Raw genomic sequence first — 20,574 nt, 5'->3', positions numbered from 1 at the left:
TGTATATATGTCTATGCCTCTCTCGCTTTGTCACAGCTTACCCTTCCCCCTCCCCATATCCTCAAGTCCATTCTCAAGTAGGTCTGTGTCTTTATTCCTGTTTACCCCTAGGTTCTTCATGACATTTTTTTCCTTAAATTCCATATATATGTGTTAGCATACGGTATTTGTCTTTCTGACTTACTTCACTCTGTATGACAGACTCTAGGTCTATCCACCTCATTACAAATGGCTCAATTTCGTTTCTTTTTATGGCTGAGTAATATTCCATTGTATATATGTGCCACAACTTCTTTATCCATTCATCCAATGATGGACACTTAGGTTGTTTCCATCTCCGGGCTATTGTAAACAGAGCTGCAATGAACATTTTGGTGCATGACTCTTTTTGAATTACGGTTTTCTCAGGGTATATGCCCAGTAGTGGGATTGCCCAAGCTGTTTTTGAGGGACATCTGGTCTGTCTTGGGTAGCTGGAACCTCATACATACCCCCTTTGCTTCTTTAGTGGTTCAATCAAAGACAGTGCTCACAAAAGCTGGCTAAAAGAGCCAGTACCCAACTCCAGGGCCTGAGGGTTCTTGGCATGGCAGTTTTCTCTTCCCAAACCCAGAGGCCAAACATCTGACCTACATAGGGGAGCAGACCTAGAGTTCAGCAGAGGGGTTCAAGTGTGTGCTAATGTGGAAATCGGCAGTCAGGCTGGCCCAGAGTAGTGAGGTGGGCCCAGACGCACTGAAGACCTTTATGACATACTACACAATCCTTTCTCCCAGTGTTCTGGGCCCCAAATTTAATGGTGCCTATTCTTTTTTTTTTTTAATTTATTTTTGGCTGCTTTGGTTGTTCATTGCTGTGTGCAGCTTTCTCTAGTTGTGGTGAGTGGGGGCTACTCTTCGTTGCAAGTGCGCGGACTTCTCATTGCAGGGGCTTCTCTTGTTGTGGAACACGGACTCTAGGCACGTGGGTTTCAGTAGTTGTGGCATGTGGGCTCAGTAGTTGTGGCTCGTGGGCTCTAGAGTGCAGGCTCAGTAGTTGTGGTGCACAGGCTTAGTTGCTCCACAGCATGTGGGGTCTTCCCTGACCAGGGCTCGAACCCGTGTCCCCTGCATTGGCAGGCAGATTCCTAACCACTGCGCCACTAGGGAAGCCCAAATGGTGCCTATCCTAACTCACAGCCAGGTTTGATTCTGCACATAACCCAGGCCTGATGCAAAATGCCCTCCCAGAGGAAAACTAACAGCTTTAATTTACAGACTTACTTGGTTTGTACTGACCTCAAAATTCTTCCCTCCCCATGGTCTTCACCTAGGTGTGGGGCTAGGGAACAGACAATGGGATGACCGAATCCTTTATGAAGCCCTTGGCCAAAGAGCAGCTATTGCCTACCACATGGATCCCCGTAGGGCCAAATTCTTGACTCGTTGGCTTAATAAAAAAAGGCAAAAGTTAAGACAGGAAAAATACTGGACAAGATTGGTCTAAAATGTGCAATCCTACAACAGCTGTGGAAAAAACCTACTCTGAGCAATTTCTCCATCTCACACGCACTTATTTCCAGGATAGTCCTACCTGGAAGATACTGCTACTGGTTGTGAGCCTTTCCTGTGGTTCAGTGCACTGAGCCTTGCACCCTTCACCAGCCTGCCAGGGAGGCAGACAGGCACATACATTCATAGGCCCCCAGCCAGCCTCCTCTCCCTAAGTGTCCCTGCAGTGCCTGCAGGGAGCCGGAGGATCTGGCTCCTTGCCTTCAACTGAGAGTCCAGAATCTGAGCCCACAAGATGAATCTGCTGAGGAATATTCAGGATGCTGGACACCAAGCTGAGTGAGAAGAGCTTGGGGAGGAGAGATGTGGCCTGAACAGCCGAGCTGAGGCCTTCAAAGAAGGGCATGGGGGAGGAGGGGGGAAGTATTGCTAGGCATGCATCTCCTTCCCTTCTATTTTGCTAGAAACAGGTAACTTTAGAGTATAGGGGGAAGACAGGTAGACATGAGAAAATGGAAATCCAGCTCCTTCTGCTAGAGTTTTCATTTTAAACTGGTTTGGCTTGAGAGAAGTTGAAAGTTCGTGCCTGAGAGCCTTCTTTCTCTCTTCCTTGAATAAGTATGATAGCAGCTATAATCTGTGCAGTTCAGTTCTAAAAAATAGGGCTCTTGGAAAGAGGCTTCCAGGGAGAAGAGAATAGAAGGAGTAGTCTAAGGGTTCTGGGTAAGGGGGAACACAAAGGGTCCCTGAATGCTGAAGTCATCAACACCTGTTCCTTGGAAGGGTCACTTGCACCCACTGGCCCAAGTAACCAGGCTGGCCAGGTGAGGGTGGAACCTGTGTGGTTCTAACAGAAGGTTGCAGTCAATACTAAGGCCAGTCAGTTACTTGGGATAGCTCGGAACTGAAGGCAGCCTTCTAAGACCAGAGATCCTGTTAATACTAGAGAAGATGGTGTGGCGGTGAGATGCCCAGAGGGCTGGCAATAAAGAGTAGCTGTCACTGTTCAAAACAGTATTTGAAAACTTTAGCTAAGAAAAAGACTCCTTGTCCCTTTAACCCACACCTAAATATCTCAGACCCACCAGAGATCTTAAAATGGACATAGCCATGTGCCAAAATATTAAGATTCCAAACACATGTCTTCTCAGGCTATTCCCTACAGCAGGTTGGGGAGCCCTTCCATCCCTGTAATATCCATTCAGAAATCTGTCAGAAAGCCTCTGACTTCACCTAGTCCAAGGTCTGGAGTCCAGACGGGGGCTGCCCACAAAGAATGGCTGTGAAGCCTGGGCCTAAAAATAATATTTTGCTTCCCAAGATGGCCAGAGGAGAAGAGGAGATGCAAAAGATGACGTTACTGCCTCTGTGGGCTGGGAGAACTTCACCTGTTGACTGAAAAGGGGGTCAGAGGAATATAATGGGAAAACATGGTCTGAGGAAGACACTAACAAAGGAAAGCTCCTTGAGGCCACATTTATCTGATGAGAAATTTGTCCTCATGTTGTGCCCTGGGAGACTTCAGCCTTTGGAGTCCTTGTAGAAAACAGGCTTCAAGCAGTAGCTGATGATCAAAAAGTCTTCTGTTTGGTACCCGGCCCAGATCTGAAGCAAAAGTAGATTTGGGAGGAACAGTTGGGGAAGGCCCGATGGATATGTATGTCTCACAATAAGAATTTGGCCCCAGTGTCAGGGACTTAACTATTGCTAGAGATGTACAAAGTAGATCTCACTAAAATGCTCTGCCCTTTGGACAAGGACAAGGGATGGGAGTGGCTTGCTTTTGAACTGTAGGAAAACAGTTTTGTAATGGAGTCGGCAGGCCAAGTGAAGAGGGTCCTGCGCCTTGCCTACCTGGGAGAGTGGGGTTGGTTGATACCATGCCCAGCCTGCAGAGCAGCATCTGACTCATTTAGGCAGTACAGCACTGGCGTCACTTTTCAGTGATAGCCACCAGCCCCAACCACCTTTCTCAGAAAACGCCTCTGGAGTGGGATCTCACCACTGGAAAGAGAGGGCAGATTCAAGACCAGTGGCCAAAAGCACCTGAACTTTTTATCTGTAAACAGAGTGGCATGGCTTTCACCTGAGCCAGAGGGGGATGTGTAGGAATGGTAGCAAGAATGGCATTGTTTCTGGGGAAGGGAAAAGGCAGCTTGGAGCAGGGCACCTCTGCCCGACCTCCATGGGGAAGCAGGGGCAGGGCAGATTGTGACTGCATCTCCACCACCGGCCTACACGCAGCCGACAGCTTCCTCCACCCCACCCCCAGCACCTGGGCTTCACTGTCACATGTAATCCACTGACGCATGTAGGTAAGCCACTGAGGCACTGCAGTAGCTCTCCTCAAAGGGGAGAGAAGCCATTAGGATTATAATTGTCACAGGAAGGGCAAAACCCAAACCATGTACAGGTTATCACGTAAGTTATCACAGATGGCTGCCTCTCCTCTTATCACAGAAATTTGGCAGCCTCAGGACTTTTGTGAGAGTGATCGATATCTTCCCTGATTGGGATCTTGGTACATAGTAGGTTTAGTAATTAACTTCAGGGTATCCATGCTTCCTTTGAAATTATGTAGAATATTTTATGTGCGTATGCTTTTTTGGTGGTAAGGATGAGAGGGGCCAGTGGCTTTCAGCTGATTTTCAGAGTCTAGAAAAGATTAAGAACCACTACTCTGAGTAGAGAAAAGTTTACAGGGACCAACAAATACAGTTTTTCTTCATTTTTTGTGTTTTATATCTGTATTTGAGTAACCATTTTGGTAAAATACTATAAATTATATATAAGATTCTCTGACTTTTGTTTAATAAATATCATTTTGCCTGTATTAAAACTGAGAACTTTTTTTTTTAAAGGTTCAGGAGCAAGTACATCCCAATCTCTCAGCTAATGAAGAGTCTCTCTATTATATTGAAGAGCTGATTTTTCAGCTGCTTAATAAATTATGCATGGCCCAACCAAGGACTGTTCAAGATGTGGAGGTAAAAATTATTTTGTTATTTCAAAAAGTCATTGAACCACTGTACAAATTAATTTTTATATCTAAATCTATATCATTCTAAATTATTATGGAAGCTGAAACCATTGAAATCATAATGGGGGATATATGGTCAGTTCATTCTGAAAGGGAAGTTTTTCAGCAAAAAAAGTGCTAAAACAACTGGATAAATTTATGGTGGGAAAGACCCTTGAAACCTGTCTCACACAAAAATTAGTTCAAGATATATCATAGTCTTAAACATAAATGCTGAAGCTGTAAAGTTTCTAGAAGAAAATGCGGGAGAATATCTTTATAAGCTGGTGTTAAACAAATGTTTTTTTGCAGAGGACTCAAAACACTGTAAATACCAAAGAATAAAGTTGATGTGAAAATAAAAAAGGTATAAGTCACAGACTAGGAGAAAATGTTTCAATATGTATTCCTTACAAAGGGCTTGTATCCAGAATATGTTAAAACAAACAAAAAACCAAACAAAAACTCCTACAAGTCAGTAATAAAACGATACCCTGCTCACCCAATTGGGCAAAAATCTTAACAGACACTTCATAAAAGAAGATATACTTATGGCCAATAAGCATATGAAAAGGTACTCAAACTCATAATTCATCAGGGAAAAAGAGATTAAAACTACGATGAGATACTATTTCACACCCACTAAAAGGGATAAAATTAAAGACTGATAACATGGAATATTGATGAGATGTAGAGCAACTAGAACTCTTATACATTGCTAGTGGGAGTATAAAACGGCAAAAGTACTTTGGAAAATTGTTTTGCAGTTTCTTATAGTTAAACATATATATGTAGCCTATGACCCAGCGATTTTACCCCTGGGTATTTAACCCTAGAGAAATGGAAATATATCTTCACAAAGAGACTTATACATGAATATCCAAGCAGTTTTATTCATAATAGGCAAAAATTAGCAACAACTAAAGTTTCCATCTACAAGAGAATGGGAAAACAAATTGTGATAGATTCATAAAATGGAATACTACTTAGTAGTATTGTAAAATGAAAGAATGAACTATTGATATACGCAATAACGTAGCTACAATCCATAGATATCATATAGAGCAAAATGAGACATACCCCAGAGAGTATGTATTATATGATTCCAGTTACATAAAAATCAGAAATAGCTAAAAGTAATGGTGATAGAAATCAGGATGGTGGCTGCCTATGAAGGGTGAGATTAAGATGATAGAAATTTTCTGTAATCTTGATTAGGGTGATGGTTACACAGGTGTAAGCATTTTTCAAAACTCATTCAATGGTACACTTAAGATCTGTGCATTTTACTGCATATAACTATTACCTCAATAAAGGACTAGTATAGAATAAACATTTTACTCGTTGATTAAAAAATATATATACATATATTATACCTCTAAAAGATCGTGTGTAATTCAGTGCTGAAATATTTGTTTTGGCTCAGTTACATGGGAGTATTTCTAGATTTTTAGAAATATCAGTCAGTATAGCTTTTAAAAGTTACTTTGGCATTATACTGTTTATATCACCTTTCTTTTGAAGATTGTTTCTATAACAAGGCAACAACTTCCAGTGTAAAGGATAATCTTAATTTGGAGTAATAGATCTACTAAGATTTTCAGGGACTCTGGGAATTAAAACATTTGTTTCCCTGTTCTCTGCTGTAAGAATTGGACATAAGTAAATATAATAAAAGTATACTTTTCAGAAGCTAAATATGTTAGAAGCTGAGAATATAATTTTAAAAACAGGAAATCCTGCTAAATTGGAGTTTCATTCAGTTATCATTACTTCTCATTATTCATGCCAATTACTGGTTACATTTAAGATTAGATGAACAAAATAGTAACGTAAAAGGCTTGGATTATTTTTGCCAAGAGATATATTTCTTTAAACCATTCTGAGCTCTGCCACATACTTGATCCTTTAAGAGGTACATGATATTTCTTCTTTTAAAATTCTTCTCTATAAAGCTCTGAGATTAGCAGGAGAGAGACTGCATAATAATTATTAATAATGAGTTAACTTCTGCTAGGTAAACAGTTTTAACCCTAGAAACCTTGACCTTAAAATCACTGATAGAGTATTTTATGCTTGCTTTAATCTCCCTTAATATTATTACTTTTTCCTTTTTCCATTTTATCTTAATTATGCTTACACTTAAAGCTTTCTGTTTAAACTTCACCTTTTTTCTCACCCATGGGAATTATGTGGAAGAATCTCGATAGCATGTTGATCTTTTTTTTTTAAACAAAAAAATTTCATTTATTGCAGGAACCAGAATATGCTATGTTACTATTAACTGCTGGTGTTATGGATGATGATGAAGTTTAATTTTGTATTAAGTTTTCTGTATATGAGCACTTCTATTAACAGTAGTTCTGCTGTGATCTGAACAGGAACGAGTTCAAAAGACCTTTCCTCATCCAATTGATAAATGGGCTATTGCTGATGCACAGTCTGCCATAGAGAAACGAAAACGAAGAAATCCTCTCTTACTGCCTGTGGACAAAATCCATCCTTCATTGAAGGTAGAACAAACAAGCAAACAAACAAAAAACAGGCACAGAAAAGCATTGGGGAGGTTATTTTTAACAAATAATACTTTATATAGTATTTGTGTATTTATATAGCATGGTCTTATTGTGTATGTGCACTTGAGTGTGTGTACACTTGTTTATACACATACATATATATGTTTCTTAATATGTGTAAAAAACAAGAAGTATGCTTTGATGAAATCATATTGCTTTTCAAATAATATTAAAGGTTAATGATAAGAAATAATGCATCTTTGTGGCATCTTCTAATGATTGCTACCTCTGATTGACTTCCAGCTTTTTGTTGATTAATAAAATATATAATGCAAAAGCTCCTGTGATTTCAGAACTGTTTTTAAATTAATCTGTATTTATCACAGATATTTTTCTATACGTTGGAAAAGTTGTCTAGGGAGTATTATTTAGTCTATAGAAAATAATTGGTGTACATGGATTTCAATACCATTTGGTAGCAATTTCAAGACTCCCCCTCCCCCCACCCAACACACACACATACACACATCCTCCCCTTAGTAGAAACCATTGTAATTTGGGGATATTAATTAAAGCAAGATCCTTGAAGATAGCAGATACTTGTCAGATGGGTTTTGGATAATGTATCAAGAGGTTTTCAGGGAAGTCCAGTCCAAGATTTCTGTCTTAGAATCAATCATCTCTTCTTGTTTGATATTAAAGGCAGATTTGTTAGATTAGGTGTCTCTTAAAAAAAAGAGAGAGAGAGAAAGAAACCCTGATACTGAGCCAACAGCTCATTTTATATCCTGTGGTACCTTTGAGTTTAGACATTTGGTTTATAGAAAGTTCTTCATAAGCAAGAATGTTAAGTAAAATTTTTAAGTGCTTAACTGCTACTTGACAGTGCTGCCATTTTTTGGAATTAAATTGTTTATTTTTTCCACAGGAAGTTTTAGGGTACAAAGTGGACTACCATGTGTCCCTATATATTGTGGCTGTACTAGAGTATATCTCAGCTGATATTTTGAAATTGGCTGGTAATTATGTTTTTAATATCCGACATTATGAAATATCCCAACAGGACATTAAAGTGTCAATGTGTGCAGATAAGGTAAGTGTTAAAAGGTATTTAAACTTAACCTGAATGATAGAGACTATATGTCACTTATACCTCTGTTTTTTAATACATGATTATATTAGTGATTTTTATAGTTCCTGGTGTTGGAAGACAGAAAAATGGTGGCTTTGCAGACTAACAATGATATTTTCGGGTTTTTTAGCATGTGACAGGATGAGAATCTTTTTTTCCAGCAAGAATTTTTTATCTACAGGAAAAAACATCCAAAGCCTCAAACCAGTTTAAGAAAAGTAGTTTGAGTTTTGTATTTTAAGAAAGAGAATAAATACAGAATATTCAGATACGTTTAAGTTTAAGAAGTAATTTTGAAAAACATGCTTTGATTTCACAGCATGGGTCATTGGGGCACAGGTAGAGAGAAGAAGACTTTGCCATGCCAAAGTTACTTCCTTTTGATAATTTTTTGTTACTTATCTTTCTTCCTGGCTGTAAGCTACTGAGGAAAGAAATTGAGTCTTTTCTTTATTTTCCTCTCTCCTCCTTTTCTTCCCTTTCCACTTTCCCTCCTTTTTTTCTTACTTTCTAAATCAACATTTTTGAGTACCTCTTATGTGTCAGTCACTGTCCTGAGCATTGAAAATACAACAGTGAACAAATCAGCAATCCCTGTGTTAGAAGGAGTTTATTTTAGTGGGAAATAAAAGTATTATAACCAAATAATTGCAGCACAATGTAATTAAAACTATTATACAAATAAATCAAAGGTGGTGGAGAAAGTGAGTAACTCTGGCATAGGGGGGACCAGGAACATTTCATAGAGAAGATACCTGAACTAGACCTCTAAGGGTGAATTACCCCAGGACCTGGCACATGCCAGTGGTTCTCCACTTTGCACATCAGAATTACCAGAAAGCTTGTAGAGAATACCGATGCCTGCATTCACCCCCAGAGCTGATTTACTTGGCCTGGGATGGGCCTCTAAGCCTCAGTTATTTTCAAAATTTTTGAAACTATCACAGGTGATTCTGATGTGCAGTTATGATTGAGAGTGATTGTACTATGCCGTAGTCTCAAAAATGATTTTTCACTTAAATTTCATAGTAGACATTCCTTGTTATTTCTATGTTGACTTCTGAAAAAAATGAAAAAAAATGATTACATGTTTTTTTTAACTTTGTTTCTAGCTCAGACTTTTAGAAAAGTTGTATGTACAATAAAAATACTCCCCTGTGCCCTAAACCCCTTGAGAGTAGGTTGCCAACATAGTTTAGTGTGTCCTACAAACAAAAACATTTTCCTGTATAACCACGGTACGACAATCAAAATCCAGGAAATGAATGTGGATACATTATATTATGTAATCCTTAGACCCCGTTCAATTTTTGCCACTTGCCCCAGTGATGTCCTTTAGAGCAAAATGATCCAGTTCAGAATCATGTGTTGTGTCTAGTAGTCATGTATCTTTTTTCTCCTTGTTCATTCTGGAACAGTTCTTCATTCTTCCCTTAACTTTTATGACCTTGACGTTTTTAAGGATTATACCTGTTAATGTTTAAAATGCCCCTTCCTTTAGTTTTTTCTGATGTTTTCTCTTAATAAGATTTAGGTTATGGATCTGTGGCAGGAATATCATAGGAGTTCTTCTCATTGCATTTTCTTACACGACATACAATTTCACTGTATCCCATTACTAGTGATGGTCACTTTGATCACTTGATTAAGGGTTCATCCTCTAGGCTTCTCTCCTTTAAAGGACTCCTTTCCCTTTTGTAATTAATAAATATTTTGTGGAATATTTTAAGGCTATGTAAATATCTTGTTCCTCATCACACGTTAAATTTATTTATTTTGTTTATTTTAATATGGATTCATTGATTCTTATTCAGTGGAACATAACCTGTTACTTCATTATTTAATATTCAGATTGTCTCAGATTTGGCCAGTGGGAACGCCTTCAATTTGGCTTCTCTGTCCCTATCATTCTTTGAACACTTTCTTTTGACACAAGATGCTCCAGGTTCAACTTGTTCTTTACCTGCTGCTCAAGCCTGGAATTAGTTGGTTTCTAAAAAATCCTGGTTCCTTTTAGTGGAGAATGGTATTTAGAAACCAAGATCTTGGTGCTAGATGAGCTCACTGATATTGGAGTGTCACTGCTCTGGTCTCTTACAGGGCAGAATTAGGGAGTGTGTGTGTGTGTTTTTGTGTGTGTATACATACATACATACACATCTATATTTATTTCTCATCTATCTTTATATAAGTTCACAGATCTCTTCAGTCCACATTCAATACCACAGGATTCATTTTAGCCTCCCCTTTTTACACTTGTAACTCCCTTATCTGATAGGGAGAAACCTGGCTCCTGTTTTTCTTAATATATTTATTTATTTGATCAATCCTTCTGTATGTGACCAGTCTCCCAGCAGGCCTCTCTCCCCCCGCTGGTGTAGGCACCCTATTTTGGCATAGAAACCCTTCTTCTTTGTATACATTCTCCTGACTCCCCTCAAGTCCTGACAGTCCCATGTTGCACCACTGCTGCTGCTGGACCACCTTCCCATGCAGATACCCTCCTTATCCACTAGGGCTCCAGCACCCTGAATCAAGCTGTCCTATCATATGGATAGTCTCTTCACTCCGAATGATCTCTAACATCTTGTGCCAGGTCTTGAGCCCCCCCCCCCCCGTAAACACCCTCCCTACTCCTCTCAGGAGCTAGCACGCTGAGGCAGGCCCCCTTAGCTTTTCCTCACACCCTCGTGTAGGGATTCCTACCTTATTTGCCCTGTTCCTCCCCTCCCCCTGCCCTCAAACAGTGGCCTTGGCCAGGATTATTGAGGGACTGTGGGAAGGAGAGACTTCATTCCATATCTGAGTCAGTTACCTTTTCCATGACTCTTTTTAAAGGCAAAAGTAGTTAAATTCTAAACAATTACACAGTCTCTGAATTACAAGAGACCAATCCACACAGGTTTATCACAGGATATTGAATATATCAGTAGTTCCCTGTGCTATACAGTATGACCTTGTTGTTTATCCATACTATGTACAATAGTTTGCATCTGAATTTCCTATTAACTGTCATTCACTAATTTTAATCTCTCTTCTGGACTACATTAGATAAGACCAAACTGTTTTTCAGAATAAGTCATTCTGTTATTTAAAGCTTTTTTCCATGTACTAAATTTTTACCATTTGAGACTTTGGAAACCAATCTTTTTGTGACATGATTTTCAGATCTCATTATTGCATTGCTCTTACACTGTGATTTCTAAAACTAAAGACAACAGTCTAGATTTGGTCTGACCAACACAGAGTACAATGAAAGGCTCACCTCCTTTATTCTATATGCTGTTCTTTTATAATTTCAGCATTAACTTTTTTGGGCACACATATCACTCTGTTTACTTAATGAATTTGCAGATGTCTCAGCTCCCTGGGACTTTCCACATGAGATACTCTTATATCTTTGATTTCTTACAGCTTGTGCTGTTGATATTTTTTTCATCTAAGTTTGAACTCAAGTTTTTCTCTATAAAACTTCGTAATGTTACTGAGACTATGCTCTAGCATATCAAGATATTATAAAAATTGAATTTTGTCATTCATCATGTAGATATCATACCAGCTTTTTGTAATATATGCCAGTCTGAGAAACTTAGTTTGTTTTAGTTGGAATTATTTGTTAAAAATATTGGAAAAGTTTAAGAGATGAGATTTCTCACATATGTTGTTAGAGGCATCCTTCCAGGTTAATAAATTACCACGTTTTTTCACTATGGCCTTTTCGTCAGCTACTGTTTTACCTCTTTGTCTAATTCAGGGGTCAGCAAACTTTACCTGCAAAGGACCAGATGGGTGGCTGAATATTTTAGGCTTTGTAGGCTATACGTCTTTCTTAGAACTACTCATCTTTGCCTTTGTAGCAGAAAGGAAGCCATAAACCAATGAGTGTGGGCTGTGTTCTAGTAAAACTTTATTTACATAAAGGGCAGGCTTACTGTGGCCTATGGGCTGTAGTTTGCCCATCCTTTTCTTTACTTTCTTTTTCTTTAACATTTATTTATTTATTTATTTGGCTGAGCCAGGTCTTACTTGCAGCATGCGGGATCTTTGTTGCCGCATGCGAGCTCTTAGTTGCGGCATGCTGGATCTAGTTCCCTGACCAGGGATCGAACCTGGGCCCCCTGCATTGGGAGTGCAGAGTCTTAAGCACTGGACCACTAGGGAAGTCCCCTGCCCATCCTTTTCTACTGTGATTCCAAGTTTGTCATGAGAGACTGTCCTAGGTTTAGCTAAGATACAGATGACTTTATTTGTGGGACTAGTCATGTGAATGGATTAATGAGATTAGTGTGACATGGTGTGGTCTTAGTAAATCTAAACTGATTTCCTGTGATCACTATTTCAAGAGCTCACAAACCATCTGTTTAATAAACTATTCAAATAAATGCTTTCTAGGAATCTGTGTAACTTCCTAGACAAGGTCGTATAATTTGATAGAGAACTTGAGAACCAACCTTTTTTCTACACTTAAAAATAAAAGTAACATTTGACTATATGATGTATTCTGGCACATCAAAGATTGCTGAGAATAGTTAGATGGTCATAGGAAGGAATTTTAGAGCTCAGCCCCTAATGTACTTGTCACTATTAAGGAAAATAATATTCAGACTGGAAAAATAAAACATACATGCTTAGGAGGAAAATTGATGTTTAAGAAAGGCAAGAGAGAGTAAGAGAGCACAGAGCTGCTCTGAAGAAGTTTATTTCTGTGAGCCCAGATGTTATAGAAGTTGAGTTCTTCTGTATTTTTTCTTTTGTTGTAATATTACTCCATCTGTTCCAAGAACCAATTCTCCTTTATTATTCTTGTTGTGAACATGACCAAAAAAATGCTTTTATTGTCCTAACATTTATTCTGATCTTTAACTCACTTGGGCTTTAGCCTTTCAATACAAGTTTAACAGTTTACAAACATAAAATGAATATATGCTCTTTTTTTAAATATAAATTTATTTATTTATGGCTGCGTTGGGTCTTCATTGCTGTGCGTGGGCTTTCTCTAGTTGCGGCGAGCAGGGGCTACTCTTTGTTGTGGTGCGCGGGCTTCTCACTGCGGTGGCTTCTCTTGTTGCACAGCGTGGGCTCTAGGCACGCAGGCTTCAGTAGTTGTGGCGCGCAGGCTCAGTAGCTGTGGCGCACTGGCTTAGTTGCTCCGTGGCATGTGGGGTCTTCACGGACCAGAGCTCAAACCCGTGTCTCCTGCATTGGTAGACAGATTCTTAACCACTGAGCCACCAGGGAAGCCCTACATATATGCTCTTTAAGTATCTTTTGTGCATTTACTGTGTATCAAATGCTGTGGATTTTAAGATGAAATCATGGCTCTTATCCTTAGAAATGTCAATATAAGTTAGGTGCTTATATAGAAAAGAGAGAGGATTGCTAATGGAGGACTGAAGCCAATGGAAAAGATTTTGATAGAGTTCAGGGAGAGTTGGGAAAAGCTATACAAAGACAATTATATTTTAGCTAAGTGATGAAAATGGCTAGGGATTTATCAGATGAATAAGTGTGAGGGTTGGAAGGAAAGAGAAGTAGGAGCAGACATTCTAGACAGGAGAATAGAAGGAACTGATGAGATTTAAGAGCTGTTTCTGAGTTGGAGTTAACAGGATTTGGGGACTGATTTGGTGTGGAAGTTGGAGAAGTGTTAAGTCTAGGGTAGTGACAAGTTTTCTAGCTATGAGAGCCAAGGAGATGATGCTGTGATTAGTGATTCTGAAGTAGAGTGTACATGTATAGGTTTGTCAGACAGAGATATCTAGCAAGCTTCTGGTAACACTTGCCTAGGGTCCAGAGAAATGCTGAGATAAATGTTTAGGGAGTTATTATCTAGTAACTGAAAATCGTTTAAGAAGATGAGCTCACTCAGGAGGAAGTATAGTAGATGTTTCAGACTGGTGGCCTGCTAGTGAATAGGGACTCCAGGTTTGTTTATTAAAATTTTGAATTATTTGCAGTCTGTTTATATTTACAAATATGAAAATTCTTCATAAAAATCTAGATTCCAGACTCTTCTTGAAAAAAGAAAATCAAAAGGCCTGGCAGAATAGCTGGCATTGAACAGTGCCTTTCTTCTTTAGGTGCATGCACCTTCTAGTTTGCCACACTCCCCATCACCTCTTCTTATGTATTAACATGATATTATCTACCTGACTCCTATAGCATTTACATTCGGGATTTTGGGTGTTGTGTGACCAAAGCAGTTCCAAAAATGGAACCCTGCAGTGGATGTTGGAGAAGGTGAGTAGTAGAGAAGGAGGCCTCACTGACAGAATGGTGTATGAGAAGCCAAGTGAAGAGAAAGTTTTAAGAAGTTCTGGTCAGCTGTGTTAATAACTAGAGAAAACAAAAAGATATTCAAAGGTCATTAGTGAGAGCAGTTTCAATAGAGTAGTGAGCTTGAGAAGTAAGAAATTAGAGCAAGTACAGACTACTTTAAAAGTATCTCTGGTGGGGAAGAGAAGACTGTTCCGTGTCATACCTTCTGTTCTTTTGCGTATCTGCTTAAAATCAGATTTCATTAGCTAATTCTCTGTGCAGCCTCAGTGGTTTCTTCAAAGGTCTAATGTGGCTGGGAATCACAGGTAATGATGGCAGGAGGGTAAGTTTCGTGGCGGGGGGGACAATGAGGAGAAGATGGATTTTAAAGTATCACAGGAGATGAGGCTAGGGAAGTGGGCTGGGATTAGATTGTGAATGGCCTTTATCTTCATGAACTTAGAATTGTGTGCTGAAAGCAATGAAATCCAGTGTCATTTTTAGGTAGGGTATGACACAAATTTGGTTTTAGGAACATAATTTTGAAAATGGGGTTGGGAAGAAACCAGTGGCAGGGAGATCATATTGCAAGACCTTTTAATAGATGTTGTGATTACTTAATAGTCTGATTTGAAGCATGGAGGGGAATGGAGAGAATTGACCAGATTTAAGAAATATTTTTGAGTTAGATTTAAAAGAAGATCAGGAGGGCAGGGTTCATGTTTATTTTGCTTATTGCTGTGTCTTACCAACATCAGGCACAATTTCTGGTGATCAATAGATGTTTTTGAGAATGAATGAATGAATATCTCATATTGTATTGTTAGAATTTCCTCTCATCCCCTTGAAATTGTTTTACTTTCTGGAGCTTCCTTTTTGGGATTGTGCCTTCTTTCCCCCCCTAAACTCTAAGAAAGTAGTTTTCAGTCAGTCTGAAGTATATAATTAAGTAGGTTCAATTTTTCTTTTCTTTTTAAACTATTTTTAATTCTAAAAAGTATGGTCACCTTTTTCCTATTGCTTTTGATATACAGCTAGTTCTTGCCTGTTGGTTGACTTAAATCCATAGTAGCAATCTTTACTATTTTCTGAAAGGGGAAATTGTCACTATAGCAGTTTAAGCATCTGTGGGGTGCTTGATTTTTTTTTTTTTTTTCTTTTTGCGGTATGCGGGCCTCTCACCGTTGTGGCCTCTCCCGTTGCGGAGCACAGGCTCCGGATGCGCAGGCCCAGCGGCCATGGCTCACGGGCCCAGCCGCTCCGCGGCATATGGGATCCTCCCAGACCGGGGCACGAACCCGTATCCCCTGCATCGGCAGGCGGACTCTCAACCACTGCGCCACCAGGGAGGCCCGATTTTTTTTTTTTAAGATTTATTTATTATTGATTTCTTTTTGGCTGTGTTGGGTCTTAGTTGTGGCACACGGGATTTTCATTGAGGCATGTGGAATCTTTCGTTGTGGTGTGCAGGTTTTCTCTCTCTAGTTGTGACGTGCAGGCTCTGTAGCTATGGTGCGTGGGTTCCAGAGCACGTGGGCTCTGTAGTTTTGCGGCACGTGGGCTCTAGTTGAGGCGGGCAAGCTCAGCAGTTGTGGCACACGGGCTTAGTTGCCCCACGGCATGTGGGGTTTTAGTTCCCTGACCAGGGATGGAACCTGCATCCCCTGCATTGTAAGGCGAATTCTTTACCACTGGACCACCAGGGGAAGTTCCAGGGGATGCTTGATTTTAACAAATGAACTTAATAGCAGTTGTTGATATAGTAAATATGCATCAGAAAAGCATCAAGCTGTTAATATATTTTGCATATCATTTCACTTTTCTCCTTTAAACTCTACTCAAGTGCATATAAGCATCCTTACAGTAGGGCAAAGAGCTACCATTTTGAATGCCTACTGTTTGCCAGACCTAATAGTATGCGTTTTATGTCCATTACTTCATTGAATTCTTTCATCAGTTACATTTTACAGATAAGGGATCTGACTTTCAAAAGAATAAATAACTTGTCTGTAATCACAGGTAAGTGGTAGAACTGGAATTTTGGTTCAGATTGTTGTTCTCCAAATGTGTGCTCTTTTTGCTATTATATATTTTATGTTTATGTGTGCATATGTACCTGTATTTATATACACACAGACATACATGTATATGTGTACATATATATATATATTTCACTGTTAGATTTATCTTATTTTCATAAATATTTATTTCTCCATATCCAGTTTTATTTGAACATTATCTCACTTCAACTTTTCATATTTCTCTTATTTTGGATTTTCTCTTACAATTTTAGCCTGTAATACATACAACTCTCATTGTTTAATAATGTTTTAATTACAAGTACTTTAAAATGGTCTTATAACAGTAAGGAAAATAAGTTTATCCATTACTGATTTATATTTCTTAGGTTTTGATGGACATGTTTGATCAGGATGACATAGGCTTGGTTTCTCTTTGTGAAGATGAACCTAGTTCTTCAGGTGAATTAAACTACTATGACCTTGTCAGAACTGAAATTGCAGAAGAAAGACAGTATCTACGGGAACTAAATATGATCATAAAAGTGTTTCGAGAAGCTTTTCTTTCTGACAGAGACCTGTTTAAACCTTCTGTAAGTACCTTTTTGGGTTTGAAACTCTGTCTACCCCAAAAAGTCATATAGTAGCTTAAAATCATAAATAGTAACTTCATATACTTTATGAGTATGTAAAAGAAATATTGTTTTATATAGTATTGTGGGGTTGTTTAGCTTTGTCTATTTTTCTTTTTTTTCAGATTTTTTGTTGAAGTATAGTTGATATGCAATATTATATGAATTAAAGGTGTACAACATAGTGATTCACAAGTTTTAAACGTTATACTCCATTTATAGTTATTATAAAATATTGGCTATATTCCCCAGGTTGTACAATATGGTAAGTCCCCTACATACGTACCTTCAAGTTGTAAACTTTCAAAGATGCAAACATGCCCCCGTATGCCAGCTTTTGTACTGTACTACTGTACTTTCCAAGGTACCGTACTGTAAGATTAAAAATGTTTTCTTTATATTTTTTGTTTGTTTTTTATGTATTTGTGTGAAAAATATTATAAACCTATTACAGTCCGGTACTGTATAGCCGATTGTGTTAGTTGGGTACCTAGGCTGACTTTGTTGGACTTATGAACAAATTGGACTTACGAACCTGCTCTCGGAACGGAACTCGTTCGTATGTAGGGGACTTGCTGTACATCTTGTAGCCAATCACACCCAGTAGTTTTTACCTCCCACTCCCTCACCCCTATATTGCCACCCACACCCTCTGGTAACCACTAGCTTGTTCTCTTTTATCTGTGAGTCTGCTTCTTTTTTGTTATATTCACTAGTTTGTTGTATTTTCTAGATTCACATATACTTGATATTTGTCTTTCTCTGTCTGACTTAATTCATTTAGCCCTCCAAGTCCATCCATGTTGCTGCAAATGGCAATATTTCATTCTTTTTCTTATGGCTGAGTAGTATTCCATTGTGTATATATACCACATCTTCTTTATCCATTCATCTGTTGAGGGACACTTAGGTTGCTTCCATATCTTGGCAGTTGTAAATAATGCTGCTGTGAACATTGGGGATATTGTGGGTTTTTTAATATGTGAATTGTTATACTAATACAATAAGTGCAGTGACAATGAAAATTAGACACAAAATTAGGGGGATTACACTGGAATAAAATCTTTTTTCGGGCTTCCCTGGTGGCTCGGTGGTTAAGAATCCACCTGCCAGTGCAGGGGACACGGGTTTGAGCCCTGGTCCAGGAAGATCCCACGTGCCGCGGAGCAACTAAGCCTGTGCGCCACAACTACTGAGCCTGCGCTCTAGAGCCCGCGAGCCACGACTAGTGAGCCTGCGTGCCACAACTACTGAGCCCACGCACCCTAGAGCCCATGCTCCGCAACAAGAAAAGCCACCTCAACGAGAGGCCTGTGCACCGCAACGAAGAATAGCCCCTGCTCGCCGCAACTAGGGAAAACCCGTGCGCAGCAACAAAGACCCAACGCAGCCAAAAATAAAATATTTAAAAAAATAAAAAATCTTTTTCTACTGTGCAGTATTTGAGATTTATAGTCATTCATTTGAAGATGGTGAAAGAAATGTATGGTCTAGAAAAGAAAGACTTATGCTTTTTCCTGTCTCTTGGTAAGTACATTAGGGTGTAGTTTAAAGTTTTCCTAGTGGAACTTTTGAAGAATAAAAGTTTATACAGAATGTCAAATAAGCAAAGGCAGAGCTCCGCTGTTGGAAGACAGCTTAGGAATGGGGTGAGTAGGATGGGGATCCAGGGAGACTTGTCCATGTTCTTCCTACCTCTCTAGGTTCTGAAGTCCACTCTAAGGAATCTAGCTAGACAAATACTGTTTTGTGGGGTTTTTTTAAAATTTAGATTTATTTTTCTTTCCTTCATTTCTCACGTGATCTGTTTTTTCTTAGATGTCTGAGTGTCTTTCACTTTATTTTTTTAATGACTTTAAAATTATTTATTTATTTATTTATATTTTTTATTTTTGGCTGCTTTGGGTCTTCGTTGCCGCGTGCAGGCTTTCTCTAGTTGCGGCGAGCGGGGGCTACTCTGTTGTGGTGCACAGGCTTCTCATTGCGGTGGCTTCTCTTGTTGTGGAGCACAGGCTCTAGGTGCATGGGCTTCAGTAGTTGTGGCTCCTGTGCTCTAGAGCTCAGGCTCAGTAGTTGTGGCGCATGGGCTTAGTTGTTCCGCAGCATGTGGGATCTTCCCGGACTAGGGCTTAAACTCGTGTCCCCTGCATTGGCAGGCGGATTCTTAACCACTGTGCCACCAGGGAAGCCCTTGAGTGTCTTTCACTTTAAATATTTGGCTTTTCTCTTACTTCCTGACTTCCTCCCCCAAATAACTATTACATGAGTTAATAGGAGTGATGCTCAGACACAGCTGGCTGAGTGCTTAAGATTAGGAACTGATTTAGCTTTTTTTCCTTTTTAAAATATTTATTTATTTATTTGGCTGCATCGGGTCTTCGTTGTGGCATGTGGGATCTTTTAGTTTCAGCATGTGGGATCTTTAGTTGTGGTATGTGAACTCTTAGTTTCGGCACATGGGATCTAGTTCCCTGACCAGGGATTGAACCCGGCCCCCTGCATTGGGAGCACGGAGTCTTAGCCACTGGACTGCCAGGTAAGTCCCTGATTTAGCTTTTTCATTCTTAAGGTGTTTTTTAATTGGCTTTTATCCTTTTTTAAAAAATGCATATTTAATTTAACATTTGATAATAACTCCTACTGGACACACTGCCTTAGGTAGTCAACATTTTATGTTTTTTAAAATACTCTCCTATTTTGTGTGACCCTTAACAATTCTCTGAGATAGGTAGGACAGGTATCATTTCTACCTTACTGGTAAGGAAATTGACATAAAATAGTTATGATAAGTTATGGAGGTTGAACTTGAATTTTGGTTCTTTTATACCACAGTATAATTGGGTTTTGTCTATAGTGGTGTGAAGAATTAAAAGCTTAACAAATGCTGTTAGCTAATAACAATTGCTGGTAGCTAATATTATCCTCTGCCTTTTCTGTGTCCCATCAGTTTTCATTCCTCAGGAATTAATTTTTATGGGTCTCTTTTCACTGAATTTGTGCTGATTTGATAGAAAATTTTTATTATAATACTGAAGGGTCAAGAGAAAGAGAGAATCCCTTTTCTCTATCACTGTATCTACTATATTTTTTCAGCATAGATGAGACTGTAAACTTTTGAAATAAAGGCTATCTAAGGTCAGAGCATAGAACTCAGTAAATATTTGATAAAAGAATGAATGACTCTTGATCTTAATTTACTCCTTTGGGCCCTACTCCTATGTTTTCAGAAAGCTCACATTTGTGGAAGGCCTAATATATGCCAGGAGCATTTTATAGAAATCATCTCATTTAATCCTCTTAAGAACTTTATGGGTAGGTATTAATATACCAGCTCTGTGACCCTGGGCAAATTACTTAACTGCTCTGTGCCTGTTTCCTCATTCATAAAATGAGGATGATGATAGTATCTATCTAATAAGGCTGTTATGAAATTACATGTCAAGTAATCAATACTTACAGTAGTGCCTGGAACATAATAACAAGAAATGTAAGCTGTTATAATTGTCATT

General features: G+C 38.9%; 1 protein-coding gene across 1 annotated transcript in view; it reads left to right on the top strand.

Annotated features, from left to right (window-relative positions):
* The window catches only part of SOS2 (SOS Ras/Rho guanine nucleotide exchange factor 2), a 103,848-nt gene that overhangs the window by 24,131 nt on the left and 59,143 nt on the right, over positions 1 to 20,574 (top strand). Inside the window, exons 2-5 of the mRNA XM_082617948.1 lie at positions 4,352 to 4,477; positions 6,891 to 7,022; positions 7,954 to 8,118; positions 16,823 to 17,026. Coding sequence (XP_082474074.1) covers positions 4,352 to 4,477; positions 6,891 to 7,022; positions 7,954 to 8,118; positions 16,823 to 17,026 — 627 coding nt within the window. The remainder of the gene's footprint in view (positions 1 to 4,351; positions 4,478 to 6,890; positions 7,023 to 7,953; positions 8,119 to 16,822; positions 17,027 to 20,574) is intronic.

Source organism: Mesoplodon mirus (assembly GCF_964341445.2).
Source record: "Mesoplodon mirus genome assembly, chromosome: 4".
NCBI classification, from domain to species: domain Eukaryota; kingdom Metazoa; phylum Chordata; class Mammalia; order Artiodactyla; family Ziphiidae; genus Mesoplodon; species Mesoplodon mirus.
This window is presented reverse-complemented; position numbering and strand designations above follow the sequence as displayed.